The 18,340-nt window shown below is 36.2% G+C and overlaps 1 protein-coding gene across 2 annotated transcripts in view; it reads left to right on the top strand.

The window, feature by feature from the left end:
• PLCB1 (phospholipase C beta 1) overlaps positions 1 to 18,340 on the top strand; it is an 870,456-nt gene that overhangs the window by 21,754 nt on the left and 830,362 nt on the right. For both annotated transcript variants that reach the window (XM_020985703.2, XM_020985722.2), the window contains exon 2: positions 5,447 to 5,524. In XM_020985703.2, the coding sequence (XP_020841362.1) occupies positions 5,447 to 5,524 (78 nt within the window). The remainder of the gene's footprint in view (positions 1 to 5,446; positions 5,525 to 18,340) is intronic.

Below are 18,340 nucleotides of genomic sequence, written 5' to 3'. Positions count from 1 at the left end.
AATAGTAAGAATTAAGTTAAGCAATAAGTAAGAATTAAACAGACCTGTCATTTCTTTGTCATTACGAATCATCATTGCCTCTACCCCAAGTAGGGGTCCTATCCCTTCTTTTATCCTCTTTACTTCCTTCAAAACATGTTAAGAACAAACAAACAAAAAACCCTGTTTGCTTTAGATTCAAAGTGTCAGATCATTTTACCTTTTGCATGCTGATGACACTTTTAAAGGAATGTTTCATGCTTTGTATTCAATTCAGCAAACATTTATTAAGTGCCTCCTATGTGCCAGGTACTTAGCTAAGCACTGGGGATGCAAAAAGAAGCAAAAGACAAGTCCCAGCCCACAAGGAGCTTGCAATCTAATGGGAGAGACAATATGTAAACACATATATACAAAGTGAGCTATATACAGGATAAATAGAAGTTATTAAAAAGGGAAAACACTGGAAATAAAAGGGGTTGTGGAGGCTTCCTGTAGAAGGTAAGATTTTAGATGAGACTTGAAGCCAGGGAGATCAGTAGTTGGAGTAGATGAGGGAGCACATTTTAGGCATGGGGGACAGCCAGAGAAAATGTCCATTGCTGAGACATGGAGTGCCTTGTTTGCAGAATAATCAGGAGGCCAGTGTCACTGGATCGAAGAGTTCATGTTGGGGAATAAGGCATAAGAAAACTGGAAAGTTAGAAAGGGGGTAGGTTATGAAGAGTTTTAAATGCTAAACAGAGTGTTTTGTATTTCCTCCTGGAGGCAATAGGAAAGCACTAGAGTAGGATGGTTTCATGATCAGACTTGTGTTTTAGGAAAATCATTTAAGTGGCTGGATGGAGGATGGATTAGAGTGGGGAGAGACTTGAGGAAAACAGACCCACCAGCAAGCTATTGCAATAGTCCAGGCCTGGGGTGATGAGGGCTTGCACTAGAGTGGTGCTAGTACAAGAGCAGAGAAGTGAGTGTTGCAAAGAGAGAATGCAAAGGTGAAATCCACAGGTCTAGGCAACAGAAGGAGAAGAGAGTGGGGCCAGGACAGAACCCTGCCCATAGGGGCACCTGTGATTAGATGGCATGATCTGGAGAAGGATGCAGAAAAGGAGACCAAGGAGCAGTTAGATAGGAGGAAAACTAGGGAGAGTGATATCCTGAAAGCCTAGAGACAAGAGAGTATAAAAGCAGGAGAGAGTCATTAACAGCATCAAAGGCTACAGAGGGGTCAAAGAGAATAAGGACTGAGAAAAGACCATTAGATTTGGCAACTAAGAGATCATTAGTACTCTAGAGAGAGCAGTTTTGGTGGAATGATAAGGTCAGAAGCCAGATTGTAAGGAGTTAGGAAGAGAATGAAAGGAAAGTGGAGGCATCTATTTTAGATGGCTTTTTAGAGGAATTTGTTAACAAAAGGGAGAAGAGAGATAGTATGATAGTTAACAGGGATGAAAGGATCAAAAGAGGGTTTTTTCAAGATAGGCAAGACATAGGCATGTTTGTAGGCAGAAGGAAATGAGCTAGTAGAGAGGGAGAGATTGAAAATAAGCAAAAGTGTGGGTGACAGAGGAGACATTCTGTGGAGGAGATGGGATGGAATGGGATCACTTGAACAAGTAGAAGGGTTAGTTTTGGTAAGGAGTAAGGTCACTTCATCATTTGAAACGGGTGAAGAAGGAGAAAGTGGCAAGTCACCTGAATGATAGGAGAGGAAGAAGAAGGGAAGAAGGAATTCATAGTGAATGGCCTCAGCTGTTTTTGTAAAATATGAGGCAAGGCTGTCCAATCCTTCATTATTCTTTGCTAAAACTTTGGGCATTTTTGTACAGATACTCAAGAATATAGGTTTTGTTTGGCTCTTTTCTTGAATTTTGCCTCCTGTGAATTTCTTGGCATTCCCAGTTTTATTCTTCCTTCTTTGTGGCTCTCTATGGTAACTGCAGGGGATATTCATAAGCAATGTATCCTTCCTTCATCCTTGTTAGTCTAAACTCCTTTTGACTGGATTTGCTAGATTCATGACAAATTCATCCTTATTAGCCTTTGTTAGGTGTGCTCTGTTCCAGAGGAATCTGCCAGATGTGTATTCTAAGCTATGGTTCAGAAATCTATCCAACCGTTCCCCTCTACATGTGAGGATGCTGCAAGAAATGGAGCTTTTGATATTAACAACACATTCTGGTTCATTTTAAATTTGAGTTACGAGTTTCCGTGTGTGCTATTTTGCAACTAATGGAAGCTCTTTTTTGTCCTCTATGTAGAAAGTCAGCTGACTCAAATTAAAACTCTTGTTTCTAATTCATTCTAGCAACATTGTGTAAAAATACTCTCATTGACCAGAGAAACATAGAAACATTTTCAGAAACTTTTATTTCATTACTGCACATCCTTTTGATATTAAACCAATTCTTATATTAAACTGTTTGATACTTTAAAAGATTCATTCTTTCACTTCTGTGAGTATGCTTTCTATCCATTTAGATTTTAAAACCTCTTCCTCAAGTCCTCCACACCGCCAGTTCAGTTTTTCCCCCATTTTCTTTTCAACCAATCTTTCATAGAATCCCCATATCACAGAAGTTTTGAATTGGAAGGGACCTCCGAGGCCATCTCCTCCCATGTGTACCTGAACAGGAATCCTGTCTACCCAACATACCTAACACGTATTCAGCATTCACTTCAAAACCAGGAGTAATGAATGCCTCTGCTGTGTCCCATTGAACTTAGTAAAGATTTGGTGCACAATGGGTCATCAATAAAAACGTGTTGAATTGGATTGATTCTCATTGGGAGACCTATAGATATTAAGTTATCCAATCTCCCCATTTCACAGAAAAGGAAACTGAATCCTAAAGGTAGGGAAAATATACTGAGATGTCAGTTGAACCAGGGAGAACTCAGGTCTCCTTACTCCACGGCTATTGCTCTGGAAATAGTATTGCATTATAGGGAGGGTTTAACTATTGTTTAACTATTGGGGAATTGATCTTAGGGTCCTAAGATGTAATGCATGAAACAGTCTTTATTTGGGTCTCTGACTCTACAATGACAAATATAATGAGTAATTAAACTCCCAAGTGTTGAGTTATCTCCAGTGGAGATAAGCATTTGAGCCCCCGTCTTCTGATTTCAAAATCCGTTGCTTTTCCTTTTCACTCCATGATGTTGTCCTATTGGGTAAGAGTTTTTAAAATTACATTTTATTTCATAAAGTAATAAAATGTAAAAATTTAGCTTTGTTTAATGCTTTAAATTTATAAAGAACTCTCCCTACAACAATCTCTTAAGGTAGGTAGTACTAGGGTTATTATCCCTATTTTATGGATGAGCAGACTGAAGTTCAGTGATACAAATGGACTTGCTGAAGTCATATATAACTGGTGCTAGGGTTGGGATTTCAACCTAGGTTTCTCCAGGCTCCAAATCCAATCAGTACTCTTTCTACGACACCACACTTCCCTTTTAAAAAGGAAAATGCCTTGCTTAGGGCTAAGGATTCTATCTCTAAATCTTGAATGGTCTTTTGATTCAATTTGTCCTTGTTGTTCAGTTGTTTCAGTCATATCTGACTCTTTGTTGACCCCTTTTGGGATTTTTCTTGGCAAAGGTACTGGAGTGGTTTGGTATTTCCTTCTCCGGCTCATTTTACAGATGAGGAAATTGAGGCAAACAGAGTGAAGTGACTTGCCCAGGGTCCCACAGCTAGTAGTTGTCTGAGGTCAGATTTGAACTCATGAAGATGAGTCTTCCTGAATCTAGGCCTGGCGCTCCATCTACTGCACCACCACGCTCCATGTTCTATGCTTAGTTTTTACTCTATGGAACATTATGCCTCTCTCAGGATGAGGTGATCACCTGAAATCTTATCACCATACAGACTGACTCAGCTTTTGATAGTCAACACCTTCTCACCTCTCTCAGTTGCCTCTCCTTCTGATTGGGGGACTAAAGGCAAGACCAATAATCTCCCCAAACCTTCTTTTGTAGAGGACTCAGAACTTTCCAAGTAACTCTCCATTTTCTATAAGCAACTCTGCTTGGTTTAGACTCCACCGAACACGATGCCCTATCTGTTTCAACTTTCTTTAGTGTACTGTCTTTCTCTATTAGACTTTAAGCTTCTTGAGGGCAGGGACTACTTTTCTTTTTCTTCTTATTATCCCCAGAACCTAGCACAGTACCTGGCACATAGTAGGTGTGTAATAAATGTTTATTGATTGATTATTGTACTTGTATGGTATATTATTTAATCATCTTAGAAGTGAAGACTTTATCTTCCTAACCCCGCCTTGCATGGAGAAAATGAATAAAGGGTTTACTCACTGTAATGAAGGCCTCCTTTTATTTATTCTTTTGGTATCTATGGAGTACCATTCCACAGTTATGATTATTCACCCATCATCTATCAATTCTCTACACATAATCAGCCTACCTCTGGACCTTGATCATGTCCTTGATAAAAACTTTCGCATAAATTATTTCACAGAAATCAGAACAATTTTAATAAACTTTGTTTTGTTTTGACCAGAAGATATCTGTGGAATGGTAGCACAGAGTAGTAGAAGTCTGGATTTGGAGTCAGTAAGTTCTGGTTAAAGTAATGATTCTGATTCATACTAGCTATATGATCATGGGCAAGTCACTTAGCACCTGAGGGTCCATGGAGATCTCTGATTTTAAGGTTAAGAATCAGTCAGGTGGAGGGTAAAGCATAACATGATTTTCATGATTTTTTGTCCATGTATGAAAAGACAAAAAAAAAAATAACAGAACCTCTGGTCATTCCTTTCCTTTTAATGCACCTCTACTAAAGAGACATCATGTTTCCAGTGAGAAATATTTTTTCTTGTACAGATGGCATACCTTTCTGAAAATTATCATTGGAAAGAAAAGAAATTTCAAATATCTTAATATAGTGAGTATGACATGTCAACTTTATTTAAAAACATAAAAGTTTCAGGACATGCAATTTGAATCAGGCCTCTTTTTTAAAAAATAAGATGTATAGAAGAAGTCCTTATTTACTGTTGCCTTGGAAACAGAAGTGCTCTGATATTTTGGTTGCTCTCATTATCTTGGATAGGTAGCATTAAAAACGTTATGAACTAGCATTGATTTTTATTTAAAATATTTAAATTTCAGGTGTTGAAAAATCACTGTGAAAAGTGTTAAAAAGACTAAAAGCAAAGTGGGTTTATAAAACAAAGTCCCACAAATCAGATTGTATCATAATTTTTATGCACAGTGGTTATCATTTACCCCTCTATAGCAAACCATTTTGATTATTTAGCATATTAATTCATTAATATGCTAAATAATCACATCTAATTTGGTAATATCTTCTCATAATTGATAAGTTCAGGTTGTCTTTTAAGCAACTATGGAGTATCAAAATAATTCCAAGGTAAAATATAGTACTTTGAGTTTAGTGTCTTACATACTATATTTTTCCCCCCTTCATTTCCAGGACTCCACTATTGTTACTCCAATTATTCTGAGGACTGATCCACAAGGATTTTTCTTTTATTGGACAGATCAAAATAAGGTAAGATATGTAATATCTTCTTTTAAAATATCTGAAGTTTGTCAATTGATGGAACATTTTTAAAGATGTCCCTGCTTTTGGAAAATTGACATGTGTATGTAGACTGGATGGTGTCTTAATCTGTTGATGTTGTTCCTATTTTGAATAATACTCCTAGTTTTTGGTGCCTGTTATGAACTTTCAGGGGGGAAATATTAAAACATTTAGTAGTTAAGATTTAAGAATCTGTTGAAGCAGAATGCTTGATTATCTAGGGTCTGGACTTTGAATTTAAATCCTAACTCTGTACTTATATATAAAATAAGTGTACTCCAATAAATCTTTGCATTTTCTCTCGTTGAATTTTTTATCAGAAAAGAATAGGTGAAAGGATGCCACATATTTATCAAAATGACTGTATAATGTGCTATTTTTATTACTGCCCTGTTTGTATGTTTATAGGGCTATGAACATAAAAATCTGGTTAAATTAGGTTTTGTACCTACTATTGCTTATTTATTCCTTCTCCCGTAGCATCTCCCTCCTACCTCCAACCTAAAGAGTGGAATGACTGAAAGGAATGTGAACTACCCCAGGAGATTTGCCAATCCAGAGTCTAGGCAAACCAACATTAATGAGAATACTCTTGACTGACACCTTTCTCTCCTTCTTTCTTTTTTATTAAATTATCCTGCTGGATTCAATAAGAACTTGACCTTGGTAATTTGTTCAGGTGAACCAATATAGGAAGTGTTTCATACACTTTCATCAAATAAAGTGCATATTTCATTTTATCTCTAGCAGGAACCTTCAAAAAGCTTTTGAAGGTTTTTCTAACAAAACATTTATCTTTGCTTTTGTACTCTGAGTTTAGGGTTAATAATTCACATACATTATAAAATAATCCATTAAAGATAATCCATACTGAATTAAGCAAACTTGAACTGAAACATTACTGTTATTTAGGTTTAGCAGCCAATTAGGCAGTATGACGATTATAGAAACCCTGCTCAGGATAATTCCTCAGATCTCACTGTAATTGCCTCAAGGGACTCTAGAAGGAACCTGGAGGGGCTGACTTTCTATTATCATGCTTATAAGCCCCTACCAGTATTGTTCTCAGTAACAATCAACTAGCAAATACTTTTAACAAAGGTATTTACTCATATGATAGTTACAAAAAACAATTTTCCTATAAGTGTGGGGTATATTCTCCTACAGTTTTACACAGGGCCTATTGAGAGAAGAGGCACAAATTAAAATTTAAAAACAGTAAGGAACATATGCAAAGAACACCTGTGGCAAAAGGCCAACACCTCTTGGCTATTGGAAATTATTTTCGTGCTTAGTACAGCCTTCATGAAGTTCTTTCTTTTGGGTTACAAGCATCAGTACTTTTGTAGGTTACATTGCTGCACTTTTGTCTGTCATGGGGGGAGATCACACCCCCTGAAATAACGATCCTTCCCAGCTAGATATGTGGTCCTTACTGATACCATCTCTCTTATCCTAGCTAGAGTCACTGCTGATGATCCAGACTCTCTAATAACATGAGCAGTGGTGGTAGAAGACTGAGAAATGCTCTCCTTCCTTCTCTCCATACCACTCCCCACCCACCCACCAAAAGCCATTGCCTCTTGAGCAATTGGCTATAACCTCTGATTTGGAACTCTTTCAACACTACTCATTGCTTGACTAACTGACTTAATAGGTTTGCTCTTTATTGTTTTTATTTATAGTCTAAGAGGTGTTATTTGATCTTCTCAATAAGATGTTTCCTGTGTGTCAGATCTGCCTTTCATCCAATGGTCAAAACCCTATAATCCTCTTGAATTGATTGAGGGCTTATTCACACCTGGATCATATTTTTTGGTTGACTGATTCAATCCAATATCTGAGGGTTCTGTGATTATATTAATTGGGATCAGTGTAGAAAGCCACTCTTGAATAAGAATATTCAAATAAATTGACTGTTACCTTAGGTGTTAATTATTGTTGTCTTACATTTTACTTTACGAGGGAAAAAAAACTTTTATGAACTCTCTGTATACATAGAGATTACCATCATAGGAAGAGAGTTAGTTTGCAAGGTTAGGGCAGGAGTAGTGGGAGGGTCAAATGAGACCAGGATTCAGGTGTATTAATTAAAATATTGTCACAGTTATACAATGAATTGGACAATGTCCTGGTATTACTTCCTTTATCGGTCCCCTTATCTCTAATAAATCTTAACCTTCCCTACATGCTGTAACTACTACCCTCCATATCTGAGCTTAATTCAACCTTAATTTATGAAAGAAATAGAGAAAGTTACTCTGATTTATTACATCCTTTGAGGAGTGCTGCAAGGGTTGTTTGCAAATTTAATCTTAGCCCTGATTCTACTCTCAACCCAGAGGTAGAGAACCAATGTATATCTCTGTGTTGGTATTAACATGGAACTGTTTCCTCATCTGGATTCATTGAAGGTTAAGCTGTGCATGAGCAAAAATATTTTCTGTGCCTACAAGAATGGCATTCTTTCAGCCATGTGATCATGCGAGTAGGTAAAGAAAGGGTATGGAGTTATGGTCTGGATATAATTCATTTAAAGTTCATTTTTGTTTTGGGATTGTGGAATTGCCCCAGGATGAGCCTGGAGGATTTGAGACTCTGAGGTACACCAATTACTAGCATTGCTTCTTGGCTACCAAGTCTGGTCTGAAGAAGAGTTTTCCAAGTTCAGTGATTTGCTACGTTTGTGACCTCTAGTGCACGTGTTTATTGTTTTGTTATTTTTTTTAAACAATACCCAAAGTTTATTATTTGGTTTTTAAATACTTTTGGCTTTGACATTCCCTTGAGTTTCCTACTGTTATGTGTAAAACAATGGCTTGGAGGAGTTCTATTTTTAAAAGCTATTTTTAGAACTGTTATAGCCATATTCATGAAAAATGTATTTATAATGCTCAGAGCATTTTTAAAGGTTGGGTATTTATACAAGAGACTTAAGTGTCAGTTTGATTTTTCAACTTGTAAATCAAGTTTCTATAAAAGCAATAAAAGGGGTTTTGAGTCATTAATAATTCATGGCACCTCAGTTAAGCTCTAAGACCTATCCTAAAGGTTTCTTTGCTTAATAAAGTGAAAATGTTGGGGAAAAATGCTTTCTGCCTTATCTCTATTGTTATGTTAATTCAACATTCTGAAGGATGTTTATTCCAAAAATACAGATTTATTTAGTTTTTTGGAAATGAAAGTAATGATGGGAATATATTATTTCAATTCTCTGTATTCTTCATCTCCTCATGATCCAGTAATGATGTGCATGATTAATTAAAAGCAAAAATACAGGCACAATTTCGCTATAGTTGCTATATGACTATTCTTCACAAACCACTTGCTCTTGGTTCATGGCAGACAGAATGTGCTGTCATTTTTTCTATTGAAATCTAAGTTGTTCATTCAACTATTAGTTTTAATATTTTATTTTTCATCAGTGGTCATATATTTTAGAAACCAAAAGATAGAAGATTAAAGACCAAAAAAAAAAAAAAGTAAAACCACCTATAATTCTGTTGGGCTTCTTTCTTTTGGCTGTAAGCCCAGTCCTGGAACAGAAAGAATAATGCACTGAATTCTGGGAGATGGACTCCTATAAATGATGCATTAAGTCATAAAGTAAGCAGAAGCCAGAAGAAAATGGTGGGCCATGGAAGTATGCCACTCCAAGGATTTAAACAAGATCTCTTGAAAACACATGGCATAACTCTAATGATGACATCAGTATTCATAGGCTTTCTTCTTTAAAGTGATATTTAACAATTTCTTGTTTGGCATCAATTGCATGTACTAATTTAAATATATCTTAGAGAGAAAAAAAGACATTCCTAGATTTATTATCTATTTTAATAACATTTTGTTTTCGACTAGTTTTTAAGTTTATCTTATGAACTAAAGAAAACTCATAATTTCATTTTGCCACTTTTTTCTGTCATACTGTTTTTATTTTATTTTGTTGAAGGAGCTTCTATTTTCTTCAAGTTTCAGTTTCCTTACCTCTGAAATCTTATTATTTAACAACACCTCAGGCACAGCCCGTTTTTCAGTAACATAGCCCAGTGACTCTGGGATGCCCTGTGGCAAAGATTCCCTTCCACAAGAGCTTATTCTTCACTTCAGCAGTGGGAAATCACCCAGCAGTAGCCTGAATGGCTTATTCTTGTCCCTTCTGTCATTTCAGAGAAGGTATACTGCACAGAAAAGACATTGTTGCTTTTCAGTTAACCAAAGTGGTAGTGGACTCCAGGGCACCAATTATGCTTTTGACTCACTTTACTCTGAAGGTAGCTGTGGGGAACCCTTGCCAGGGAAATTAAATCAGTCACTTTCTATGATTAGTATGGGCCACAAGACCTTTCCAACACTCTAAGCAGACCTCAGGTGCTACCTCCTGAACATGAGGCCTTTCTGGATACTTCAAGTTAGAAGTGCTCTTTCTCTTTTAAAATAATTTTGTATTGGGGGCAGCTATGTGGCGCAGTGGGTAAAGCACCGGCCCTGGATTCAAGAGGACCTGAGTTCAAATATGACCTCAGACACATAACCCTTATTAGCTGTGTGACCCTGGGCAAGTCACTTAACCCCATTGCCTAGCCAATAAATAAATAAATAAATCAACTTTATTCAAAAAAATAAATTAAATAAAATTATTTTCTATTAACACACACATATTTTGCAGTCCTTAATTATGTACATCTTCTTTCTTCTTTCTTTTTTTTTTTTAGGCAGTTGGGGTTAAGTGACTAGTAAGTGTCAAATGTTTGGTCTGAGGCCAGATTTGAACTCAGGTCCTCCTGACTTCAGGGCTGGTGCTCTATTTAATGCGCTACCTAGCTGCCCCTAATTATGTACATCTTATATTACCTAAAATAGAATGCAAACTCTTTGAGGGAAAGGGCTGCTTCATTTTTGTCTTTGAATATCTCCCCAGCACCTAGCATAGTGGCTGGCACATAGCAGGTGCTTACTAGGTGTTTGTTGCACTGAACAGAACGAACAATCTCCCATTCTGAGTATAGAAATGGTAGGAAGCATAGGAGGTATCATAGAAGGAGATGGATTTAGGAATGCACATCTAGAATTCCTGAAGCAAATGTGAACTACATATATCTATTGGTGAAATTCTTAAAGGGCAGGTCACTGTAGAGAAAAGAAAAAGAAAAGTAGTAATAACCCTGTGGGATTACTTTCACAGCCAACAGTATCAGTAATCATGATGATATTTTCATAGTGCTTTATAAAACACATTATGTTCATTACCTCATTTGATTCCTACTTCAATACAATTAGATAAGTAGTGCAGGTCGTAATCTCATCATATAGATAGGAAAACTGAGGCTCCTCTGCAGTTTAGTGATTCTTTCGTATTCATTGTTATATTTATGTACACCTTATATCTAAAATAGTAGGAAGGTCCTTCCGAAAATGATTATTTTATTTTAATATTTATCTCACATAAGAGCTGAAGATTCTTATTTGTAAGATATTGATTATAGAAAATCTGATTTGAAAGATACTGCATAACACAGCAATATTTAAGAGGCTGCATGTATGAGCTCTTAAAAAGTCTATTGCTTTTATTTTGGAGATATGCCATGTTGGCAGCTGACACCAATGCAGGAAACGTCAGCCAAGCAAACTACGTTAAGAATAGCAAGAACCATAACAAGAATGTTTCTGCCTAGCAATTCTTAAGCGGGGTTAAAGAAGAGAAGAGGTCAGAATTAAAGAGATTAGGAACATCTATCAAGTTAGAAAATGGAACAAAATAGATGTTTGCCTTACAATTCCATGCCCTTGCCTCAGTGCCAAGGATGGTGTAAAAATAAAACTAGATTACATTAGTGTAATGTTTTCTTTTCTCCCTAGCTGCTCCCAACATGGAGTCCAGGGAACTAAGATGGAACTTTCTCTGAATCTCTAACCCTAGAGAATTGGCACTGTATAAGTATTTCTTAATAGAAATGGGAAAAGAACAGGCATGCTATGTGGGAGGAACCTATCATTTTCTATATTGCTATCAACTTAATACCCTAGATCTTCAAATATAGCAATAGGTATCTAAGCTACAAATAAATGAGAATATGATTCATACTCTAATAATACAGTTCTTACACCTAATTTATACACTTAATTCTTTCTGTTTGGTTGTTTCATGCATTTTTAAAAAACTTTCTCCTCTATATTCTAAGTTACTTGAGAACCGGTTATGTTCTGTTTTTCTTTGTAGCTGCTGTAGTCCTTGCTTTGAACATATTAACTGCTCAATAATTTACTGAATTTGATGCAAAAAAATTGGTGCTAATTCTCTGAAGAAGGCGTTACATAATATAACCTAGACTTTCCACATAGAACCTGAATTTTTTTTCATAAATAATGTTCTTCAAATATTGCAAAATATTTTATGTGACTCATGGTATATCTGTCAGAATAAGTACATAAACTCTGAGAGTCCAAAAATATTTTGAATTGAGATGTCAATGAAATCCTTTATGCTAGAATCTTGGGGGCTGGTAATGACCTTCAGAATAAAGTGCTTTAAAAACATATTCCAATAACAACAATAGATCTCAGTCTTCATTTTTCAACCGTTAGGGAGCCTCAGAATCTCTTCCTCTGATTTGGTTTGTAGAAGTTTGGGGGAGTGGCAGTGGTGTTGAACACAGTGTTGAAGGAGAGATGTGGTCACTTAAAATTGTAATTACTGCTTGCCAGTTAAAATCTCTGTGAGGTAGCTAAGTGGTGAAGCAGAAGGAGCACTGGGCCTGGAGTCAGGAAACTCTGAGTCCAAATCTGGCCTCAGACCTTTACTAGATATGTGACCCTGGGCAAGTTACTTCATCTTTGTTTTCCTCAGTATCCTTTATTTATGTATTTATGTATTTATTTATTTATTTATGGCTAGGCAATGAGATTAAGTGACTTGCCCAGGGTCACACAGCAAGCAAGTGTTAAGTGTCTGAGACTGGATTTGAACTCAGGTCCTCCTGACTCCAGGGCTGGTGCTCTGTCTACCCCACCACCTTCCTACCCCTCTCAGTATCCTGAACTATAAAAAGGTGGTAATAGTAGCCACTATCTCCTGGGCTCGTAGTAAGGATTAGATAAGATAATACTTGCAAAGATAATATTGGCACACAGTGGGTGCTTAATAAATACTTGCTTCTTTTTCCCCTTCCTATGAGGAGACTAAGGGAAATTTCCATTACCTTCACACAATGGATAAAACAATGATTCAAAACATAGTATTAGGGCTGGAAGGGTTTCTAAACATCCTCTAGTTCTACTCTGTCATCAGGGAAAGAAACTGAGAATATGGATTGTTTCATTCTTTATATCTCTATCCTTAGCACCAAACATGTCTAGCACATAGTAGACATTTAATAAATACTTGTGGATTGATTGGTTATTTGAGGTGAATAAGGTAGCACAGCTGGGATTTGAACCCAGGTCCTTTTACTCCAAATCCACTGCTCCTTCTACTGCATGCCACATGTCTAGGCATAGTATAGTGGAAGGAATCAAACTAATAAAAAACAAAAGAAATAGGATATTTACTCACACACATTATGGAGTGGTCTATAATCAATCAAGATTTTCAGAGAAAATTTTTGTTGTTATGGCATTATATGAGAAAACTCTTGTTTTAAGGAATATTGCTTTACAGTCATTGGCTTCCTTCAGAGTCTTACCATTCCAAAGTCATTACTGTCATTATTAGCACCTTATCATGGATTGTCTCTAGTGGAGAAAAGCCGTGAAGATGCTACCAATATTTTATTGCATGAATAACATTCTGACTCATTTTACATGAAGATTCACTCTGAATCACATGATTTTAAAGTGGAAAGAGACATAATAAATTATTGAGTTCCACCCTTACCTGAACAGAAATTGCCTCTACAGCATTTCTGAGAAAGTTACTTAACTTCCATTTGAAAATCTCCATTGATGTATAACCATTAAGCAGCCATGCTTGTCAAGGAACAGTCTTGAAATCAGTGTCTGAAATGTCCGACCCTTATTCCTGGTTCTGTCCCCCAGACCTAAGCAGACCGAGTCTTTTCCCTTTTTCAAATGATAGTCCTTCACATGTGAGGAGGCATTTCTCATATGCTTGCTAACACTTCTCTTCTCTGAGATAACCCCCCCCCCCGGTTCCTTGAGCAGATATTGTGGTATGGTTTCAAATCCAGTCACCATCCAGGTCCCCCTCCTCTGAATGTGCTCCAATGTATTTCCTAAAAATTCTGTCCAGAGCTAAGTACATGACTCCTAGTGTGATCTAATCAGGGTGGAGTACAGTGAGGCTATTACCTCCTTACTCTGGACACTATGCTTCTATTAACAAAATCTAAGATTGGATGAGCTTTTTTAGTTATCATACCAAATTCTTGACTCATTTCAAACTTAAATCCACTCAGATCCTCAGGTCCTGAAGTGTTGTTTAGCTTTGTTTCTCTTCATCCTGTACCTGTTAAGTTGATGTTTTTAATTGAAATGCCAATGAAAATTAACACCACAACTTAACAAAATATAACAGAAATACATATTTTTGTGATGTGAAATTAACTGGGTGTGACAATTCTTAACTATCACACCACAAATTACAAAAAATTTTTTTCCTGATAAGGCCTGCAGAAACAAGCAGAGAATTTTTTGAAATCTAAAAGACATTTTTGAATGACCATTTTAACTGAACATTAATTAGCACAGGGCCTTTGTTCAACAAACTACATAAATTTTCTTTTTTACACTACTTTTTCCAGTGCCTTTCTTAGTAATTTTTGAAGTTTAAAATTTTTAATTTTTAAAGGGGAGATGGAAGAAGAAAAAAAGAAATTTATTATATATTTAAAAAGAATAGCAAATTGTACATAACAGATTTGCAGTTTCATGTGCAATCATCTTTTTTATTATTATACTATATTATGGAAATGCTTGTTTTATTCCATAAATAAAAAATAAAATAAATAAAAATTCCAAAAAAAATTCATTAAAGCATTAAATATGTTTTAAAATACTCATAAAATAAAATTCCTCTTGTAATATGTTTAATTCTGTGTTTTGTAAAAAAAAAATCAGTATTTTCAGAGTATTTTGTATGGTAAGATAAAATCCCTCTTAAATTTCAATAAGAAAGGCATCATGGCATAGTAGATAAAAGTATTGGAATCTAGAAAACCTGGGTTTAAATCCCATCCCTTAGATAGCATAGAATACTGAACCTGGGGTCAGGAAGACTTGAATTCAAAATGAGCTTCAGACATTTAATTAGCTGCGTGACCCAGGGCAAATCACTTAACCTCTCTTTGGCTCACTTTCCTCAGATATAAAATGGGGATAATAATAGCATGTACCTCCCAGGGTTGTTGTGAGGATCAAATGAGATAATATTTGTAAAGGGCTGGCACAATGCTATATTAATGCTTATTCCCTCCCCTTCCCTTTTTCTTTAAACCAGTCTTGATTTTCCTGACACTTGTTGATGAAGACAGAAATAATATTTGAAAGTCAAGTGAAAAAAATCCCTGACTGTTTTTTCAATAAAATGCTATGTTTTCATGTCTGTTTAGCCTCTTCAATGATGTTTGGCCAAAAGATATTAGATCTCTCATCCATTTTGGCAAACAAAACATTTATTTATGTAGTTTGTATTATTTGGGGATTAGAGTTAGAAGAGGTAAAAATTATTATTTTCTTCAAGGAAAAACTGACTAAAATAGTTTGTCATCAGTGTAAGCCTCTAGTGCTACCAGGGTAACTTCTCAATAATCCTTCTCACACAGAACCCTACCATGTAACAGAGAAAAACAGTTAAGGCAAACATATTGTCCCAATAATTGCATCTGCCAGCATATATAGCATTTGACACTTGTAATCTACATAGAAGATGTATGTATGTATATCATCATTGGTCTTCTAGAGCCAGTATTTTTTTTAACATTTCATCTTAATTCTGATGTTTTTAAATGTTATTTTCATTTATGTTATTGTATTCTATTCTCTTGGTTCTCTTAATATTGTTCAAATAACCTACTTCGAAAAAATTAATATTATCATATAGCAAAATTGGACTTTCTTAGGATTATTGTACCTCTATGTGAAACCAGGAGATGTGGAACTAATCCTTGGTCTTACATTTCTTAGGTGAGTGAACCTAAAAATATGACTTAAATTTTCTGGGCCTATTCCCTTAATTAAGAATTAGTGATGATAACAATACTCAACACTATATGCTTATCAAAATATAGAGCTTGAAGGCATCTGAGATGTCATTTGGTCTAACTCTCTCTTTTTTTTTGACTAGGCAGTGGGGTTAAGTGACTTGCCCAGGGTTACACAACTAGTAAGTGTTATGTGTCTGAGGCTGGATTTGAACTCAGGTCCTCCTGAATCCAGGGCTGGTGTTCTATCCACTGCGCCACCTAGCTGCCCCACCAACTCTCTCATTTTACCTGTAATATGAGCATAGAGAGTGTCATCGCCCTTTGTCATAGAACCCTATATAAGAAGTAGTGGTAGAAGCCTGTAGACCTCTTCTCAGAATAATCTTTTTTAAGTCCATAAAATAAAAATATGAAAGGAAGAGATTATACTGAAATACAGTTATATACATACATATATGAGTGCATGTACTTATATACATATGCATATATGTGTGTATATACCATCATACACATATATACACACATACTTCTGAAAATAAGGCTAGTTTTTCCCTGAAAGGTGCCATAACTTTCCTTGGGACTTGATTGGTCCAGAAGGCTAAGGCTAAAGTTGTACCTTCTTAACACAGTTTCCTGGTCTTGTTGATGTGACTTTCTGGTCACCTAAGGGCGTAAAACCCAATGTGGAGTTGAGTCTTTTTGGACTTGGTAGATATCCCAAAACCACTTGAATAGTTACACCCTGCCCTGTTGACCACATGGAGACTCGGGGACTACATCTACCCAAGTTTAGTACTGCAGTATCCATGTTGAATATCCTTTCTATGCTATGGCTGAATAAACCTTTTGTTAATGATTAAATAATCTATGAGTGCTTCATTTCATTCCAACACCAAACTTGAGTTAACAGGATGCTGGCCTGAGGCAAGCCTACCCCTAAAAAACATTGCAAGCCACGAATAAACCAGGCCCATCCCTAAGTACATTACAAGCCACACGGAATGCATTCAGTATTTTTTTTTTGGGGGGGGAGGGAAGAATTAGAACATACTTACAGAAACCAAGCAGAGAAGTATGCCAAAGAGGGAAACCGATGTGCCTAGAGTAACATAACTCTGCACACTGTAAGCTTTGATGTCATTCATTCATTCATTCATTCATTCAGGAATTTCAGTGACACATGAAGTCAATTTCTCTGCTAACTGATTCTGTGCTACTCCTCACCATTCTCCAGCTAGGTAAATCCTCCTTTCTTCTCAAACTAACATTGGATTTACAAGTTCATCCAACTTACAGTTACCCTTAAAATAGACATTGGAAAAGGGTTACATTATTGAATTAGCTAGCAGTTCATTTTCAGCTGGAGAATTGAAAAACTCATCAGGTTGGATATCTTTGGGCACTAAAGACCAGACCAGCCCCTATTCAGGATGGTATGTCATTCATTCAGAGCAGAGGTTGTAGCAGAACAGCTCACATTAAATCTATGGGTAAGGCAAACCAGCCTATCCATAGGTCTGTACTCACTAAGATTCTGAATCATTCAGTTAGATAAAAGTCTCTTCATATGCTGCAAAGCATCAGCAAAGCTATCTTCTATCATTCTACTTTTCTCTCTCAAAACAGTGAGGGATAACAAAGAGCATTAGATGCTTTTGAGAATCTTCCCCTCTCTGAAGTTTACTAACACAGAAGGGAAATAACTGAAACACCAGTCTTTTTTTTCCGGCCAATCAGCAACTAGCGGCCAAAGCAGTATTGTTAGCTTACTGCTTCTGCTGCTGGTTTCTTCGAATAGCTCTGACTGATTTCCTCTGTGGCCCTTCCTGACTACTCCAGCCTTACCCCCCTACAGCTTCTTTAAGTGATGTAAATCAGAGTCTCCAGATCTCAGTAACTAACCTAACACTTATGAGGTAACAACCTACCCATTTTCCCTGATGAAGTCAATAGTCATTATTTGATTATTCTTTCAGTTTTCAAAGTTATGTGATTTTTCTTTTTCCTTTTTTACCCTCTTAAGCCTTAATAGTTATATGTAAAATGATTTAAGATTCACAGTGCCTTATTATATCTCTTAATTCTCAAAATGGTCCTACATTATATTCTGTATTCTTAAAACTGTTTCTCTATAATCACATTTGATCAGTTTTAATAAATAAAAGTTCTTTTAGCTTATTGAACTGTTCACATATAAACTAAGCATTGCCTTACGTCCTTTACAAGGTGATTTAAACTTTTATACTTATGCCACTGTCCATTTTCTGTACCAAACTGCTCAAATCCTATCTGACAACTGTATTTCTTTGCAGACACAATTTAGTATTTTTTAATAAAATTTAATTTCTTTTCCTCCTTTCAGGCATCAAACTGTTCATCTTTGAAAGAGGCAATATCTTGAATCCTTGATTTAACTCTTTTTCTTTGTGAAAAAAGTAATTTTTCTGCCCTTTCAGCGCTAAACTTCTTTATATGAAATCATATCCTATTAAAGGGACAGTTCCTTACATGAAAATGAGGAAAATGAGTCTTATTCCTCCCCTCCCGCCAGCTGTGACATTTTGGTGTCACATTTTGGTGTGACCAGGATTTAAACTGAGACTCTTAAGTTTAGTACTCCTTATGT

The sequence above is a fragment of the Phascolarctos cinereus genome, unplaced genomic scaffold (genome assembly GCF_003287225.1).
Source record: "Phascolarctos cinereus isolate Bilbo 61053 unplaced genomic scaffold, phaCin_HiC Scaffold_2;HRSCAF=192, whole genome shotgun sequence".
NCBI classification, from domain to species: domain Eukaryota; kingdom Metazoa; phylum Chordata; class Mammalia; order Diprotodontia; family Phascolarctidae; genus Phascolarctos; species Phascolarctos cinereus.
This window is presented reverse-complemented; position numbering and strand designations above follow the sequence as displayed.